Source organism: Strix uralensis, chromosome 15 (assembly GCF_047716275.1).
Source record: "Strix uralensis isolate ZFMK-TIS-50842 chromosome 15, bStrUra1, whole genome shotgun sequence".
Taxonomy (NCBI): domain Eukaryota; kingdom Metazoa; phylum Chordata; class Aves; order Strigiformes; family Strigidae; genus Strix; species Strix uralensis.
The window spans coordinates 2,936,236-2,952,104 of NC_133986.1; the positions used below are offsets into that span (position 1 = coordinate 2,936,236).

Sequence of the window (15,869 nt, forward strand, 5' to 3'; positions counted from 1 at the left end):
GTGAATGTTGTGACTTTGGAGCCGTAACAGCATTAATAATGAACTAATCAATAAACTATATCTGACCACAATTGCTCCTGATAAAATTAATCAGTCATTAATACCATATTTCTTTTGCAAAGTTTATCTAGTTTGATGGATAGTAAACATGACCATTACTGACAAGAATAGCTTTGCTGTTATGCTGCTGCATATATTTTACGTATTTTAGTACTTAATCATAAAATAGAAGTGTCCTCTGCGTTCCCCAATGCCCTCTGAAAATTACTTTCACCATTTGAAACATTCTCTTTTTCTCCCTTAGAAGAAAAGTGCAGTGGAGACAAGTAATAGTGGATAAGGAAAACACACAGCATACGGCAAGCCTAAATTTCGAAGAATGAAATTTTGATTTTGTTTCATGATTGAACACCTTTTTTGCAAATGCGATTGATGCTTGCACACTGAAAATTGGATTATTTCATATCTTTACACACTCATTCTCCACTGCTATTTGAACATGAAATATATACAGAATACGATCTTTGACATTTTAATTAAAACCTTTTAAAATGTCTATAGCAAGTAATAAAGTACAAATCGCCTCCCTAATTTTAACCTGTGTTGCAACTGTGTCATGAATTCAGATAACCATGGATAAAAATCTTTCACAGCTAAGAGCATGAGCTGAGCAAAAAAATCTGGGGCTGACAACTAATTAAGATATATTTCCCCCGATGAAGAAAGTTCTTAATCTATTACTGCATGTTACAGCAGTTCAGGGCTATATTTAAAAGGCCATTAAAAATGTACCTGAAGGCAAAGTTAATCTTTATATTTGACAGATAATAACAGCTTTTTTGCAGTAAGTAGCGAAGTGAATATTTTATTTTTTTATGATCTAATGACCATTCTGTTTAATCTTAATGGAGTAAAGACGAACAAGAAAATATGCTTAGGGGATATACTAATACATCACTTACAGAGAGTGGGAAAGTACTTTAAAAAAGTAGCAGTAATCTATTGTAAATGAAGATCTCAATAAGCACTCCTAGCCACAGGGAGAGCTAAAAAAGATGCACTAAAAATCTATTCAGATTCTGCTCATTATACGTATGTTCTTCTCAGCTCTTAAGTAATGCAGGAATCACATAATTAACTTTTGAAAAGGAAAGCATTTAAAATAACTATGTACCTATGGAACACAGTAGGCTTTCTCCTTGTTTTGTTCAGTGAAAATGAATTATTCCATCTGCTCCTTAACATTGTTGCAGAAATGCTGAGGCTGAGTGGCACTTCTGAAGGTATTACGAAAGTATAAACATGATTCTACAAAATAGACACTAATTTTTGATCAAAGTCACAAGATAAGTAAGAAAGACATATAAATAAACTCTGCTCCTGCTTAACTACAAACATGCTATCTATCCCATATAAAAACAGGCACTTGTTTCTCCTCGAATTTCACTCTGTAATGCAGATCTGAATTTTATGTAGGAAGGTTTTTACTTTTTAAGGTTTTTGGCTTTGCTGTTTTTTTTTGTTTGGTTGGGTTTTTTTTGTTTTGTTTTTTTTTTTTTTGATTTAGACGTCTATCCTGTATGGTTGCATGAGATGACACATCCCAAAAGATCTGTATGCCTCAAATCCATTCAACACTAACTTCAAAAATTTTACAGAATTTTCCTAGTGAAATCACTGCAACTACCACCAAATAAGGACTCTGGCTGTGAGGATGTAATGAGGAGCCTTTCAATTGAATCTAATGAGCATTGATACTATATGCAGTGATTTCAAGGAAAGATACCTCTACTCAGTAAGGAGTAGAGTACTCTACTCCAGACAGGATACTCTGGATTCTTATCTTCTCATAGATATGCTACAAAAACCTCAATGAGCTACCACAGAACAGATGACATATGAGGACTGTTATTTTGTACAGTTGTCTTCTTTTGTTTAGATGTCTTTCAGTGTGTTGGAACATTACTAAGCTAAAAAGAAAGCCACCTCTCCAGAACAGTTTCCACCTAGGGAGTTAATGCAGCGTAAGTATTGCCTGTTAAACCATTCCTTACATCCAAAAGTTGCCCCAAGCCGATGAGTCCCAAGTGTGCAAAGATGCACTGACTTTCACACAGGCAGGCTTCTGACGGAATTAAAAAACATGAATATCATATTATATGAATAGTCAAGGAGCAACCCGTCTTTCACGTTCTTAACACTGATGAACTGATGTAAAATTCAGAATGAACTGAGTGTATTCACCTACAGACACTCATGTGCACACATACAAAATATAAGCAGTAATCTGTAAAAATGCCTACTTCAAAAGGACGTCAGTCTTGCATTGCTTGTGTCTGATCAAAACCATTCTGAACATCGTACACAGCTCTGGGGCAACACCATTGCTACTGGCAGCAAAAGCTGGTTGTGACAGAGCTATTGAAAACCTGGGTGGGAATACAGGGCTGAACATGACAACAGACTGGCAAACGCACACTAGATATTGGTGCAGTGAAACACAGAGTCTTCTACATTGCAAGTTATGTAAATTAAATCAATTAACGATTCTTAGATAAATACTGCTAGATGATATTCTAGCATTTAACACTTCTGCAGTAAAAGCGATGAAGGTTGTTTGTACATTCCTCAGTCTCTCTTTTATCTCTAAGCGTTTATGAAAAGGACAGAGCAAAAGACAGGGGAGGAGAAAAAGCACAGCAGACCTGCACATGTGTAATTCTACCCCATCTTTTGTGTAAAAAAAAAAAAAAAAAAAAAAAGAAAAAGCAGGAAATATCCAAAGTGGCAGCTGACTGGTAATTTACCCACAGCTTTTCTCTCTTAGATATCTACTGTGTGTAGATGCCTATATAACTGAAATGAAACATTTCTATTTGACTAATGACATAGCAAATTTCTAAACCTTAATTTTAGGGGTGATTATTAAAGTGAATTTATCTGGGATGTAGAAAGATTGTATTTCCATTTGCAAATTGAAAAGAAAAAAATTTACTGCATTTCTAAGAAGGTCTCTGTGTGGGATTCAAACTCCTATACTTAAAAAGAAATCATGCATTTTCAACTTCCCATCAGCACAAGGTGCTTTGTGAGTATTACAGCACATATTCTTGTTGTATAGTTTAAATAACCAAGAGATTTCTTTTATTTGCAGTATTGTGTCATTTTTAAGCCAAGGACAAGTGAAGAGATAGCAACAGATGTTGGTTGCAAATTATTTTTAAGAACTTCTGGATCCCTTTCTTAATCTAAAGATTGGGGGGATGCACGCATCTTGTGTTTTGAGAAAACAGAATGTTATTATTCACGGCTGTATATTAGTCAATGACAACTTAGCCCCTTGATAAAGCGTGTCAAGAGGAAAAGCTAGTGATGCTCAAGCAGATTTTAGATAGGGGATATATGTCTTATTACATATGTATGCCTAGCTATAGACTTTTGATGTAGTTTACATGGTTAAGAAAACTATTATCAAAAGCCTTCTCATATGTCTAAATGTTAAACTACATATATTATATGACCATACATGTCTTTGTATATTATACTCATTTTTATACACATACATATTCCCCTCTGTATATATTACTTTAAAACTAATGATGACAAAGATCTATTTATTCCTTTGTTTTTTATTTTAAAAGCACAAAAGTCAGATAGTGAAGTTGTCAGCAGAATGCACTACATGCAGTTATGGAAAACTGCATTTAGAAGCGCATTCTCAGCTGTAAGAGAAACGCAAGCAAAAAATCATATATCTAACAAATGTAGTTCTGAAAATTGTTGTGAGAAACGGAAGCTGTGAGGATGAAATAACAGTGGTGATTCAGCTGAGCATTTGAACTGACCTAATTGTTTTGGAAGAGCACTAAAAGCAAATGCTGTATTTTGATGTTTTGGAGCATGAATGTAGGGAACAAGAAAAAGCCCCCTGAAAAGTGTCTGTATATATTAATCAGTATTTTATTAGGTTCATACGTGACTAGATAGATTTACAAAATTTTAGCTAGAATGCAACATTGCTCATGTCAGTGTCTTCAACCTCCTGTACAGCCCCAAAGCACAGCTTCTTTCTCCTAGCAACATAAATAATGAACCACCATTTTGTAGACCCCAAAGTCCATGACTACAAAGCCAAATTACATTCACTACAAATAAAAAATTAACAAAGTTATAATTTATGCCTCAGGGGGCAAAACCACTGACTGTTCATTTCCCCTCTCTTTGTTCCCCTAACCCTCATATTAAGAATCCTCTCTCAAACTGAAAAAAAAAAGTAGGTAAATAGATTAATAAGGATATTTGAAATGAAAAGTTGCAATTTTGATTTACGTATGCTGAAATTGATAGTCTTCAAGAAATCATCCATCCTCTTCCACTATCACTCCACTCTTGACTAATATAGGAATTTATATCCAAATAGGATCAATAAATCCCATCTCATATCATGTCATTCAAAATGTCATAAGGCACAAATGCACTCACACTTACTTAATCCTTGCTTGGTTCATAGGCACGTCTGTCAGATATTCAATAACCAATCCCAAACCTGCAACTAATATCAATAATTTATCTGGTTTGTGTATCAAAATAACTTTATGAACTATGTAGTCCAAGTATCTTTTCAGTCTGTAATAAAAAAATATTAATAAACTCTTTCTACTTTCATATTTCAATAGAATTTAAATCTAGAGGCTATTTTAAAGAGTTCTGTTTTCTATGTTGATATTTATTATTAAATAAGACATTTTTAAAATATTTAATGTATTAAAAGTATTGAAAGTATTCAAAAAGTCAGTTATAAAAGAAGGGAAGAGGGGAAAAAAAAAAAAAAAATCACTGCATCCTTAACAGCTAAATTAGTATTACCAACTTATACAGAATATAGCACAGATAATAATTTTAAGATGCATTCCATTTCTGGAAATAAAATCATTTATGCAGCCACTTAGCTCATTTTATTTTTTTCCTTTCCCAAGACTGACTAGTATTGTATAAAACAAAATTTGATAAGAGGAATAAACTGACTTCTCCAAATTAGATGAGTTACAATATAGGTAAGGTATGAGGTATTTAAGCATCTCATAGATCACTCCAGGTACAGTGCTGGCCTTTTTTCACTCATAAAGAAGTAAATAAGCATGTGAGGTACTCAGTGTTTATCCTGGCAAATCATCACCTTACATGTTGTGATACAGGTTACTATCTCACATAAATTTCCAAATTATCATGTGAAAATACATTTTCTATAGAATGTTTTTAATTATCAACATACTTACTTTTGAGCCAAATATTTTATATAATTTACTACAATACTGTCATCAAATATTGATGAATGTCAATGCAGGTAACAAATACTCCACTCTACTCTTGATTGTCCCATTTCCAGTAACTTCTGTATAGCTTTTCTCCACAGAATGTTCTTGGAATAGCAGAATATGGCCCACAATGTAAGTAATGTTATTTATTTGAAGATATCACTGACTGAAGCAAGAATGTAATGAATGAGTTTAGCTATGTTTAAAGGACAGCGCTGATTGGCAGAAAATGCAAAAACATCTTTTTAAAAGGAATACAGAGAGTTTGTCATCAGAAATAACAACAGTAACATATTTTCATCTGAGCCCTGTGTTAACTCTTGAATCTGTTTCAGGTTGCAGCATGTATTACAGTTCCTAAACTCATTAGTATGTTATTTTATGTCAATGTTTGGTGAACTTCAAAGAAACGTACAATCTACAAGCATGTCATTCTTTCATGAGCTAAAGACTAATCAACAGCATTAACTTCCCCCCATGAAAAAATAAGTAGTCCTGCTTCTGGTTTTGGCTGAAGTAAACTACAACACGTTAGAGTCTTTTCAGATTCAGACTGGAAAAGCAATCTAAAAAACAAAGTTGAAAGTTGAAATAAAGACTGATGAATAACCTCCCTTTTCAGTGTCTTTGGCCAGTTGATTCATTACATATTAAACCATATGTAATATAATACCTGAATATACCTATTCATTGCACATTAAATACAATATATAGATTTTTAAATCAGTTTCTGTGATCCAGGTATTTAACTGAGAGGACCTGTCTTAGAAAAGGACACAGGCCAAGTACCATTCATATATTTGCATCCATATTTGTTTTTGAAATATGCATGATGTTTGTACCTGGTATTTTTCTGAGTTTTCTGCTGGAACTAGTGGCAATAAGCATTTGATATAATCACAGCAACAGAGTTCTGAACTGAGGTGCCTAAACAAACCAACCCCTAAAAAAGCTAATGCCAGAATGACAAACTTGACATTGTGGGGTTTTTTCCTTAGTTTTTGTTTAAGCTGAAAAATTATCTGAATAATTAAGCATTTGCAAGTCAAATAAGCTAGTAGGACTCTTCAGCTTCAGCTGTTATACCATGCTGTTCCTTTGAACAATATTTACAATGCACCCAGAGAGAAAACAGGGGAAGATCCTGTGGTTCCTGACAAATGCTGCTAATGAGAGTTCAGGCATTTCTTTAGTGTTTGCAACACCTCCTTAATAGGCAGCTGAATGTCACTGGCTATGCAGCCACTGCATTTTAATCACAGGTTAAGCCACTGCAGATTAAAGTATTCAGAGAGAAGTAAACTCTTCCCTAATTTAATTTTTAGTGGTACTCTGACCCTTGAAAAACAGACTTTGCTAAAGTCAGCAGGAGTTTAGGCAATGTCTCCCAGGGGAGGAAGAGCCTAAGCATCTGCTGTACATGCCCATCAAACAGTTAGACATTATTGGTGTTAGCTCTTCTACTGTTCATCTTAACATTCTGCTTGTGCTGCTCTAAGATGGTTCCTGAGTGCCTTAGAGTCGCTCCTCAAGTGCATCTGTTGTGCCTTGTTAGGATCTAGAGCTGCCATTCCAAAGCAGAGTAGTTGCAAGTAATAAACCCAGATCAGATTGATTTCTCTGACCAAAGTCTGGTGATAGGAGTGCTGAACTTCTGCTATCAGATGGACTTTGTCCCTCAGTATTAGCAGCACAAGAACCACCAAAGCACCTGAAATGTCCATGTTTTAAGAAATACTACAGTGGTAGACTGGAAGAAAACAATTTGAAAGACATTTCATCGCATATTTCCACTGGATGAATCTGCTACAGGATAGTAATAATTTTGTGACAGCCGAACAGTATGATAAAATCTAACTGCAGGAAATGAAAAGGCAAGACATTTTAAAAGACTTTAAAATTAGCAAATAATGTCTAGCAATACGATCATATTGTCTTGAACAGACGACATTTCCTAGTGACTTTTATGTCTGTGTACCGGAGAGCTGAAATTACTGCATACTGTCCAAATGAATGGATCTATCAGAAACAACTGTTTCCCTCCTCTAGCACTGCTTTACTGCAACCCAGGCAGTTAAAGATGCAGAGAAAACCTTTATAAGCTTTGTTGGGCCTCTCAACTATTATAGACATTTAAAAAGGGTAGGAATTTTTGTTGGTCTTATTTCTGCAAGGTTTATCATCAGAATTCACTAAGGAAAGACTAGTCTTTGAGTTAAAACTTTTCTTTTTTTTCTTGAAGGTCTATCTTCTGCAGAAAGAATTCTACCTTAAGGATTTTTTTTTTTTTTTTAAGAGAACATGGTTATTGGATTTTACTGAAGAGTTGTGTTTCTTCCTATTTTATATTAGAAACAGAGGGTCTGTGATAAGTGGGAAAAAATAAGCAGCAAGGCAATTTAAGGTAAATGAAAGTTGAACTAACTGAAAAAACCTTAAATCATTGTTTGGTTATAGAAATTGTTTCATACCAATAACTGAGTAATTATTCAGAGGGAAAAACATCAAAGACCCATACAAGTTAGAGATGTGAAACCTCTGCAATTCATTATGCAAGATGAGAGCTTGCAACATGGAGTTTTAAAAATCAAGCTTCCTTATTTATTATCAAATATGTAAAAATGTTTAAAAAAAATCATAAGGATTCTTTTTTCCCCATATCATCTCTACTTGTTTATTACCAGAACAATCAGCAGTTCTCAGCTGAAAAGGCATGAGGGAGGATAGGAGGTTGTCAGTAACGTCTGAGACAAGGGGTTAAGAAAGAAGCCCTTAGCCAACAACCCCTGTAGCTTCTCCCAGCGCAGGTGGAGAGAAGCCCTGCTCACCTCCTCACAGCCCTTGACTCCTGGGAGCACTGGGAAGGGGGCCAGTGTCCCCGGTATTGACACAGTATCACTCCTTGAAATTATTTGTCTTTTACAATGGAAGTGTTGGACTGGAGGCCACTTTAACAGGGGGGAAATTCCAGACTTTTGAGCAGACTAGAGATCAGTTCATGGATAGAGCACAGGCCAGGTGTTCAACATAGGGAGAGGGAAGTGGTTTTGATGCTACATTTGCATAGCATAGCTACATGCAGTGTGCACAAGTCAACACGAGGTTATTTTGTGTGAAAACAATGTCCTAACAGAAGTCTGTCCAGTGCTGACAATTTCCAAAAGCATTTTCTAAGTAGATGAAGAAGTTTTCTGCAACGCATCGTACACTCCAGTATACAGAGACAGAATTTTTGAAACAACAATAGCACACGTCTGTCATCTTCTCTGTGGCATGACTGCACCAGTCACGTTAAATTGCAAAGGCTGTTTCTTGCAAGGGAAACACCCATCCATCACAGAGCAAAACTACACTGGTTTAACAGTTTCTTAATCACAAGTGCAAAAATTCTCTGTCCAATTTTCACAGATCTTTAACAGCAGAAAGGACCTTCATTTTTCTGTGACAACAAGGGGCCTGGCCTAGCAATGCACATAACTAATACAAGTGGATTAAGTGTGTACCACAAATCCAAATGAACAATGGTAACGAGAATGCTTCACTAAGATTTACAACTCTACTGACAGAGTGAGTTTCCAGTAATCTTACAGCATTTTCCTGTTCTTGTTACTAAACCTGGCAAAAAGCAACTTGACAAAACTTGAAAGAGCAGATTTAACCAAGCCACTATTTTGCTAAAGTTTTGACCCAAGGATAAACACAATTTCAAAATTATATTTTGTCTGGTGTTCTAAACAAGGGACATCACCACAGTCATAAAAAGGACATTTTGCACAAAACGTATTCAATATCTGCCAGCTCTCAAAATCCTCAAATAGAAGAACCACACATGGAGTAACTGTGGCATAAGGACTGTGCTCTAATGATTAGGAGCTTATCCACAGAACAATGATATTTTCAGAGTACTCAAATAAGCACAGATTTTCCTATTCAGTTTTATTGGCTGACTGCAAGAACTATTAAAAGGATGTTGAATCTTTCGTGTTTTGGCCCAGGAAATAATACAACACTTAATAATATTTATTCATCAGAGCTTGATTTTGTAAAAGAGTGATTAACTTTAATGGCTATTAGACTAACTGAAGGTGCTTTGTACTATTCAGAATTAGTACAAATGATACGTATTTTCCACTGTTTACAGGGACTATTTTCACCAACAAAACAATAGTTTTTCTGACTGAAATAGAAGTGAAGCTTTTACTAAAAATACATGGGTTTTGTTTTTTTTTTACCTTCATAGTTGAATGTTTCTTTTCTTTTTGGTATCTCTATCCCAAAGTGAACATTCCACATGTTTAGTATTTTTAAAGCCAAAATCTGATTGTTTAACAGTTGCACAAGCAATCAAAACTTTTGCAATGTAATTCCAATTACAGACTACAGAAACTACTGAAACCAAATACTAGCTTACTGATGGGAACATACAAGCTTACTGCTGGGAACACAGTCACTCTGTTGTTTACATAAGCCTACAGAAATAAAACTCACTGAAGAAATTTAAACTTGGAGTTTTCCACACTTTCTTCAGAAGAATAAGGATTTGTAGAAACACAATTTATTTACTGTTATGTCAGAACAAAGTTGATCTTCTCTTTCTGGCTTTCCTTTTAAAGTGAAGTGATCTCTAAGTATCTGTTCTATAAGTCACTAGTAAAATATAAAAGAAAAATAAATATTATTTTTAATATTTTAAAGGGTTTTTCTATTTCAGTAGTTGTCAGAAAAAGGCACCTTTTAAATGTCTTTTCAAAACGAATGCTGTATTTTGACCTACATTAGTATCATGCTCACAGTAATTAATCATATGAGCAGAAAGAACAAATGGCACAGCATTCATCATCAGCTTTATTTCTTATTAGAGAAGCATATGTTTATTGTTATCAAGTACTAAAAAAAAAATGCAATTGTGAAGAACAGGTTTTGCTTGTTTTGTAAAGAAAGCAACACAAACTGTGAATCATCCTAATTACAGTTTCCAACAGAAGTTTTAAAGATGGAAGCCACCCTAGAAGAGGTGTTCTGAACCCTGTTGCATGAGTTATTTACTGGTAGATAAAGCTTCCCTTTATGACCTAAACAGACAACTTTTCAGCAGAAATTTAGCATAGTAAAAAGGCATTTCAAAACTTTTAATTACCAACATGCCAGAGATTTTAAATTATTATATAAGGTACCTTCCAAAAGGAAAGGATGGAAAATGTACCACTTAACATTTTTAAAAGGCATAAAAAGTACCACAATTCACAATAGAGGCATATGCCCAGAGTAATAGAGGAGTCTAACCAAGCAAACAGAAGTCCCATACAAATTTACAACCAAGCAGCTTGATCTGTCCAGAATTAGATTAAATACAGCATTAAAAACAAGCAGTCAGGCTGTAACTGAAGTAGAAAGCATGCCGGGACAGTGTATATTATTTCACTATTATACCAAGTCCAAAATCTACCGAAATTTTTTGTGGGCTTTGCACAGAAACCTAAAGGGCTTTTAGACTATTTGTAGGAACAGTGATTGTACTTTTTCTATTAGACTTTATGGCCATACTAATATTTCCTAAGTGTTCCTGTCTTTTCAACAGAGAAAGGCTGGTGCCTCTGCAAACTGGATGGGAACTCAAATCCCTCCCGGGGACTGAGGAGGAGGGGGCCCCGTGGGTATGTTGATGCCATTCACTGAAGGTTTGTTTAAGCAAAAGTAGACCTCCCCGTTGGCCAATTTCTTCTAGTTATCATGAGTAACAACAGTAGCAGAAATATCAACAGTAATATGTGGCAAAATAATCTAAGATCCTGTATATGTTTTAATCTCCACCTGCAACAAAAGCCAAGCTGTCATGTTCTCACTAATTTTTTAGCTACATTAAACAAGCACAGACTAAACTACTTCTGCAGCAATCACAGCTTTCAAGCATAAAGTAGCCTTATTCTCAAACAATGTTCCGTGTATCATGGTCTCTGAAGCTTAAGCGTTCAGGGAGAATTGTTACCTGTTCTGTCAAGCACAAGTGCAACTCAGCTGAACCTCCCTGGTTGGTTAGCTAATTTTAACTTCTGTAAGTCCACAATAACAGATAATTCACAAAGCAAAATTCGGAGCCTGCTTGAGTAACCATGATGATAATTTGCCTAGTACTATAAGAAAAAGTAATCAATATACTGCAGATTCCTCTTTGTAATTCAGGTGATTTACAAGCTTCAGTAAGAAAATTCTAATGACTCCATTTTTCCATGGAAGAACATAGTACTGTGTTACAAAACAGGTAATGAAATGGTAACTACTCAGCTGAAATACTGAAATTATATTTCTCAAAAAAAAAAAAAAAAAAAATCAGGATCAATCCAACAATGGAATTGCTTTAATTTTTACTCCCCTTTTTTTTTAATATTATATGGATATATTAAAAAAATCCAAACCAGACTATTTTTTAAAAATAAACATTTGGATAGTCATAACAATTACATATTTTATTCTGTAGAAAAAGTTTCAGATATTTCAGGTTTCATCTTCAATTACTAGATTGTCTTCACATAAATTATCACATGTCAAAAAATTTACAAGCATCTTACTGGAAAGCAGAAATTGCTCTTCTCAAAGGTATAGGCAGCTCTAATCTGAAGCCACTGAAGACAATGCAAAAAGTCATCCTACTTACTGACATTTCAGAGTATTAAATCAAACCCATCTATGTGTCATCTATGTGTCCATAGGGAATAAACAGAGAGCGAAAACTGCATTTCCTGGAGATAGCGGCAAGGTACAGAGTATTACTTATCCTGGTTTCCAAAAAATTGATGGCAAAATGACTTAGTATTTATCCTAAAAAAATTAGGCAAAACCAAATGAGTTCTCCTAAGGTGCGAGACATTTAAATCAAAAAGGAATGACTATGTCTCTATTTTAACCTTGTTTCATGTGCTTAGGATGTGACATTTAGAACTTTATTCTTTTTGTTTCATGTTTTAACCATCCTGTTTGTTTGTTTAGATAGAGCAATCACAATATGGATGCAGAATTCCCCTTTCAAATTCTGTATATTTTTCTGTCGAGGCAGTTTATCAAATAATAGGTTCTGAACAAATCAGACTTTCTGAAAACAAAGTGAAAGAGTGAATATATTTCAGAGATACATGAGGTCAGTGAAAATTCTTTTGCTCACATAATTCCTTTTCCATCCTTTGTTCATTTATAACCCCTGAAGTATAATGCATGAATTATCCCATTGTACACATCAATCACTTGACAGATTGTTTTAGTAACATTCATGTGCTGTGGCTTTCCTTCCAGGCTGCCAGGAAAAGTTTAACAAAAAGGCTGATTAGGTTCCTTTAAGTTCTCCCAGATAAACAAACTACAAAGCAAGTTTACAGTACCCAAGACCATCCATGCAAAAATATCACACAGGCTCTTTACAGTAACAACACAAATCAGAGCATTCGAAGGTGCTCAGTCAAGAAGAAAAGCTGATGATGATTCAGCAGTCTGTCAAATGGGGAGCAGAAATGTTCACGCTCGAGAATCTTTAGTTAACAACACGTACTTGTCGGGACACTTCTTAACAAAGCTCTGTTTAAAGAAAGCCTTTTTTCTTTGCTTCATACACAGACAGTAAATTTTTAGTTATAATTCATTAAAAACATTGGATAGGGGTTTTTTTGTAATAAAACCTTAGGTAATGTCAATGACACAGATGCCAGTTACATAAATATGTGTCTATGCATTCACCTAAGAAACTGCACACAAGATACAGTAGACACACAGCAGATTTCCAAATCCAAGTCTGGCCTTGGAAGAAGTGCATTACCTGCTGTGGGCATGATGCAAGCAAGTGCTGTGGCTCCAGCCCTGCACTCCTGCACAGAGGTCTGGGTCCAGGCACCAAAATCAAACACAAAAATTTTTTTTCTTGTGTTTCCAAAAAAACCTCAAAAGCAGTTTGGGAGGGTGATTTGAATGATTTGCATCCTCCCGCACCCCACAACAGAAGGCTGGGAGGAAGACAGATACGGGAAATAAAGGTAAAATAAGAAATGGAAAAGGGGAAAATAGATCCTGAGGTTGACTGGGAAGTATGGGGAAGGAAACAGTGCTACCAAATTTCAAAGCAGGCAGGGATATTGGAAGAGAGAAAGTGCAATAAAAAAAAAAAAATCCTGAATGAAACGTCAGCAAATTAGCTCCTGGCTTACTAGCTCTTCTGCCTTGGTTGTAGAACTTTACCTCAGTATCTCTCAGAAGTATTAGCACAGCTTAAACACACGATAAAAAGAAACAAAAAGTCAAATAAACTCAATAAAAATATTGTGGCATTTGTTGATATGCTGCATTGTTCTAGGCAATATCCAGTTATAACACCAATTCATTGCTTGGATTAGACTGAATCGGGACAATCAGGGCAATTATTGCAGGTTTGACACAATCAGACAAGCCTGATGTTAAAATGAACTGTGACATTCATTAATTCCATGTGCGATTTTGGCAGCCCCTGAAATTGTATCCAGTTAGCTATTTTATGTACTCTGAAAGTCACAATCACCTCTGATTTGAATCCAATGTATAAATATATCTCCTTTTCTCAAATACATGGCACATAATGACAAAGAACCCAGAATTTGGAAAGCAGAAAGTCACGATTTTCATTCTTTTCCATATTCCCTTCAACTTCACTGCCTCTTCCGCCAGTGTTTGGTATGACCTTTCACAACTGCACCTCTATTTGCGCTTCATCCCATACTCTCCCCATGTCCTTGCTGCTTCTAGACCAGACCTAATTGTGCAGTTACAATTCAGATGCGCCAAAACCTTATTTCTAAAGTATTTCTGAACAATGTGTGAAGAAATCCTCTCTTTTTTAGTATAAAGATACTAATTAAGCTGATTTTCTTTATTTCATGTGGACCTAACTACGATGAAATCTTGATTTCCCAAGTAAGCAACAAAAAAGATAAATTACACGCGGTATATAGAATAATCTGCTATAATTTTAATCCATCTGGGTTTATATAGTGAATATATATATAAATATAAAATAAATATATAAAATCCAGCTGTTTCTCAGCAAATATGCAAAGGCAAGTTACCTAGGATCAAGGCCTTCTTTCTATTCCCAGGTACGCCAAAGGTTTGTTATAGGATAAAGAGAATAATGTACCATCATAGCATCTCCCCCCCATATTCAACATGTTTCTCCCTTTCATATTCCTTACGTATCCCTTTAATATATTAAATTATAATCTGGTTTTATTTCATTTGTCTTGGTTTGGGGAGTTTCTTGTCAAACACACTAGATGTTCTTGTACTGTGATTATACACACTTAAGCATCACAAAACAGAAAATTAAATATAGAATGTAAAGCTTTTTGCTATACAAGTTTTCTTGTGGGTAAAAGAGACTTTGAGGTTGTTCTACACTCTCTGTATAAATATAATTGAATATTTTTTTCTCTCTCTATACAACTCTGTGTATAATCTAAGCATCATATAGGAGGGCACAATTTCTGCCTTCTGTCCCCTGTGGAGCAATCATAATTGTACATTATATATGCACTTACCCACAAACATGCATCTACATAAATTGTATGTATAGCTCTATTTTATGTAATATTTACATTTTTTCTGTCTTATAACTGAACTCTGTTTCCAGTGAATCCTTAAATGTCGTGCAGGTAGATGTCCTAATTATAATCATCACCATGTCCTGGTATATTTTATTTGGTTGCTTGTTACTTGATGTAACAAAAAGAAAATCACCTATAAACTATTTGAAAGATTGATTTCTGTTCAGTTGAATCAATCCCCTGTAAAATTATATACTATAAAGCCTCCTTTGCCCTTAAACCATAATCCAAATTCATCAAATTTTTTTAGTGCCGATGTGCAAAGCCTTCCTGCTCAGCAACAAAAACCAGGTCACTCTCCTGTAAGAGCACTTCTAAGCTGAATGAATCTGCAGAAAATTCTAAATAAGGTGCTTACCAGAAAAAAAAAAAAAACAACCCTACAATATACTATAAACTAAAAATCACCACTTCAGTAAGGAATAAGGTATACTGCCTGCCATCTTCATGGTATTCCTTTAATAAAATCTAAGTGTCTTCATCATTAAGCGGAAAGATGAAGTTTACTTTTCTACCTCTGATTCATGTCTTGCGTGACACATAGATTTTTCAAGTTCAGAATAATGCAACCTATTTGTCCTTTCACAGACAAAAACTTTTGCCAGAGTAAGAATGAGTCTAGAAAGACAGACAGAACTCCTAATCTGTTTAAGTGAAAATTATCCAGCAAAATTAAATTCACAGACATTGTCAGTGAGAAATCATTCACGGGCCAAGGTAGGATGCATGTTTTAAAGTATGCACTAAATTACACCTACTTGCTGTCGAATTTCTTCTTCCATCTTTACTGGGGACCCCAACTCTGCGACTTGTTTGACACCTTCACTAGCATATCCTCCATACTCCCAAAGGATGTAGTTCTTTGAGTGAGAACTACCAATGATCGCAGACCAGTGGTTGGTGCGTCCTTTCAGGAGGGAGAAAAAAAAAAAAAAAAAAA

At 35.0% G+C, this 15,869-nt stretch overlaps 1 protein-coding gene across 2 annotated transcripts in view; it reads right to left on the reverse strand.

Annotated features, from left to right (window-relative positions):
• The window catches only part of SPON1 (spondin 1), a 358,480-nt gene that overhangs the window by 114,298 nt on the left and 228,313 nt on the right, over positions 1-15,869 (reverse strand). For both annotated transcript variants that reach the window (XM_074884793.1, XM_074884792.1), the window contains exon 6: positions 15,688-15,836. In XM_074884793.1, the coding sequence (XP_074740894.1) occupies positions 15,688-15,836 (149 nt within the window). The remainder of the gene's footprint in view (positions 1-15,687; positions 15,837-15,869) is intronic.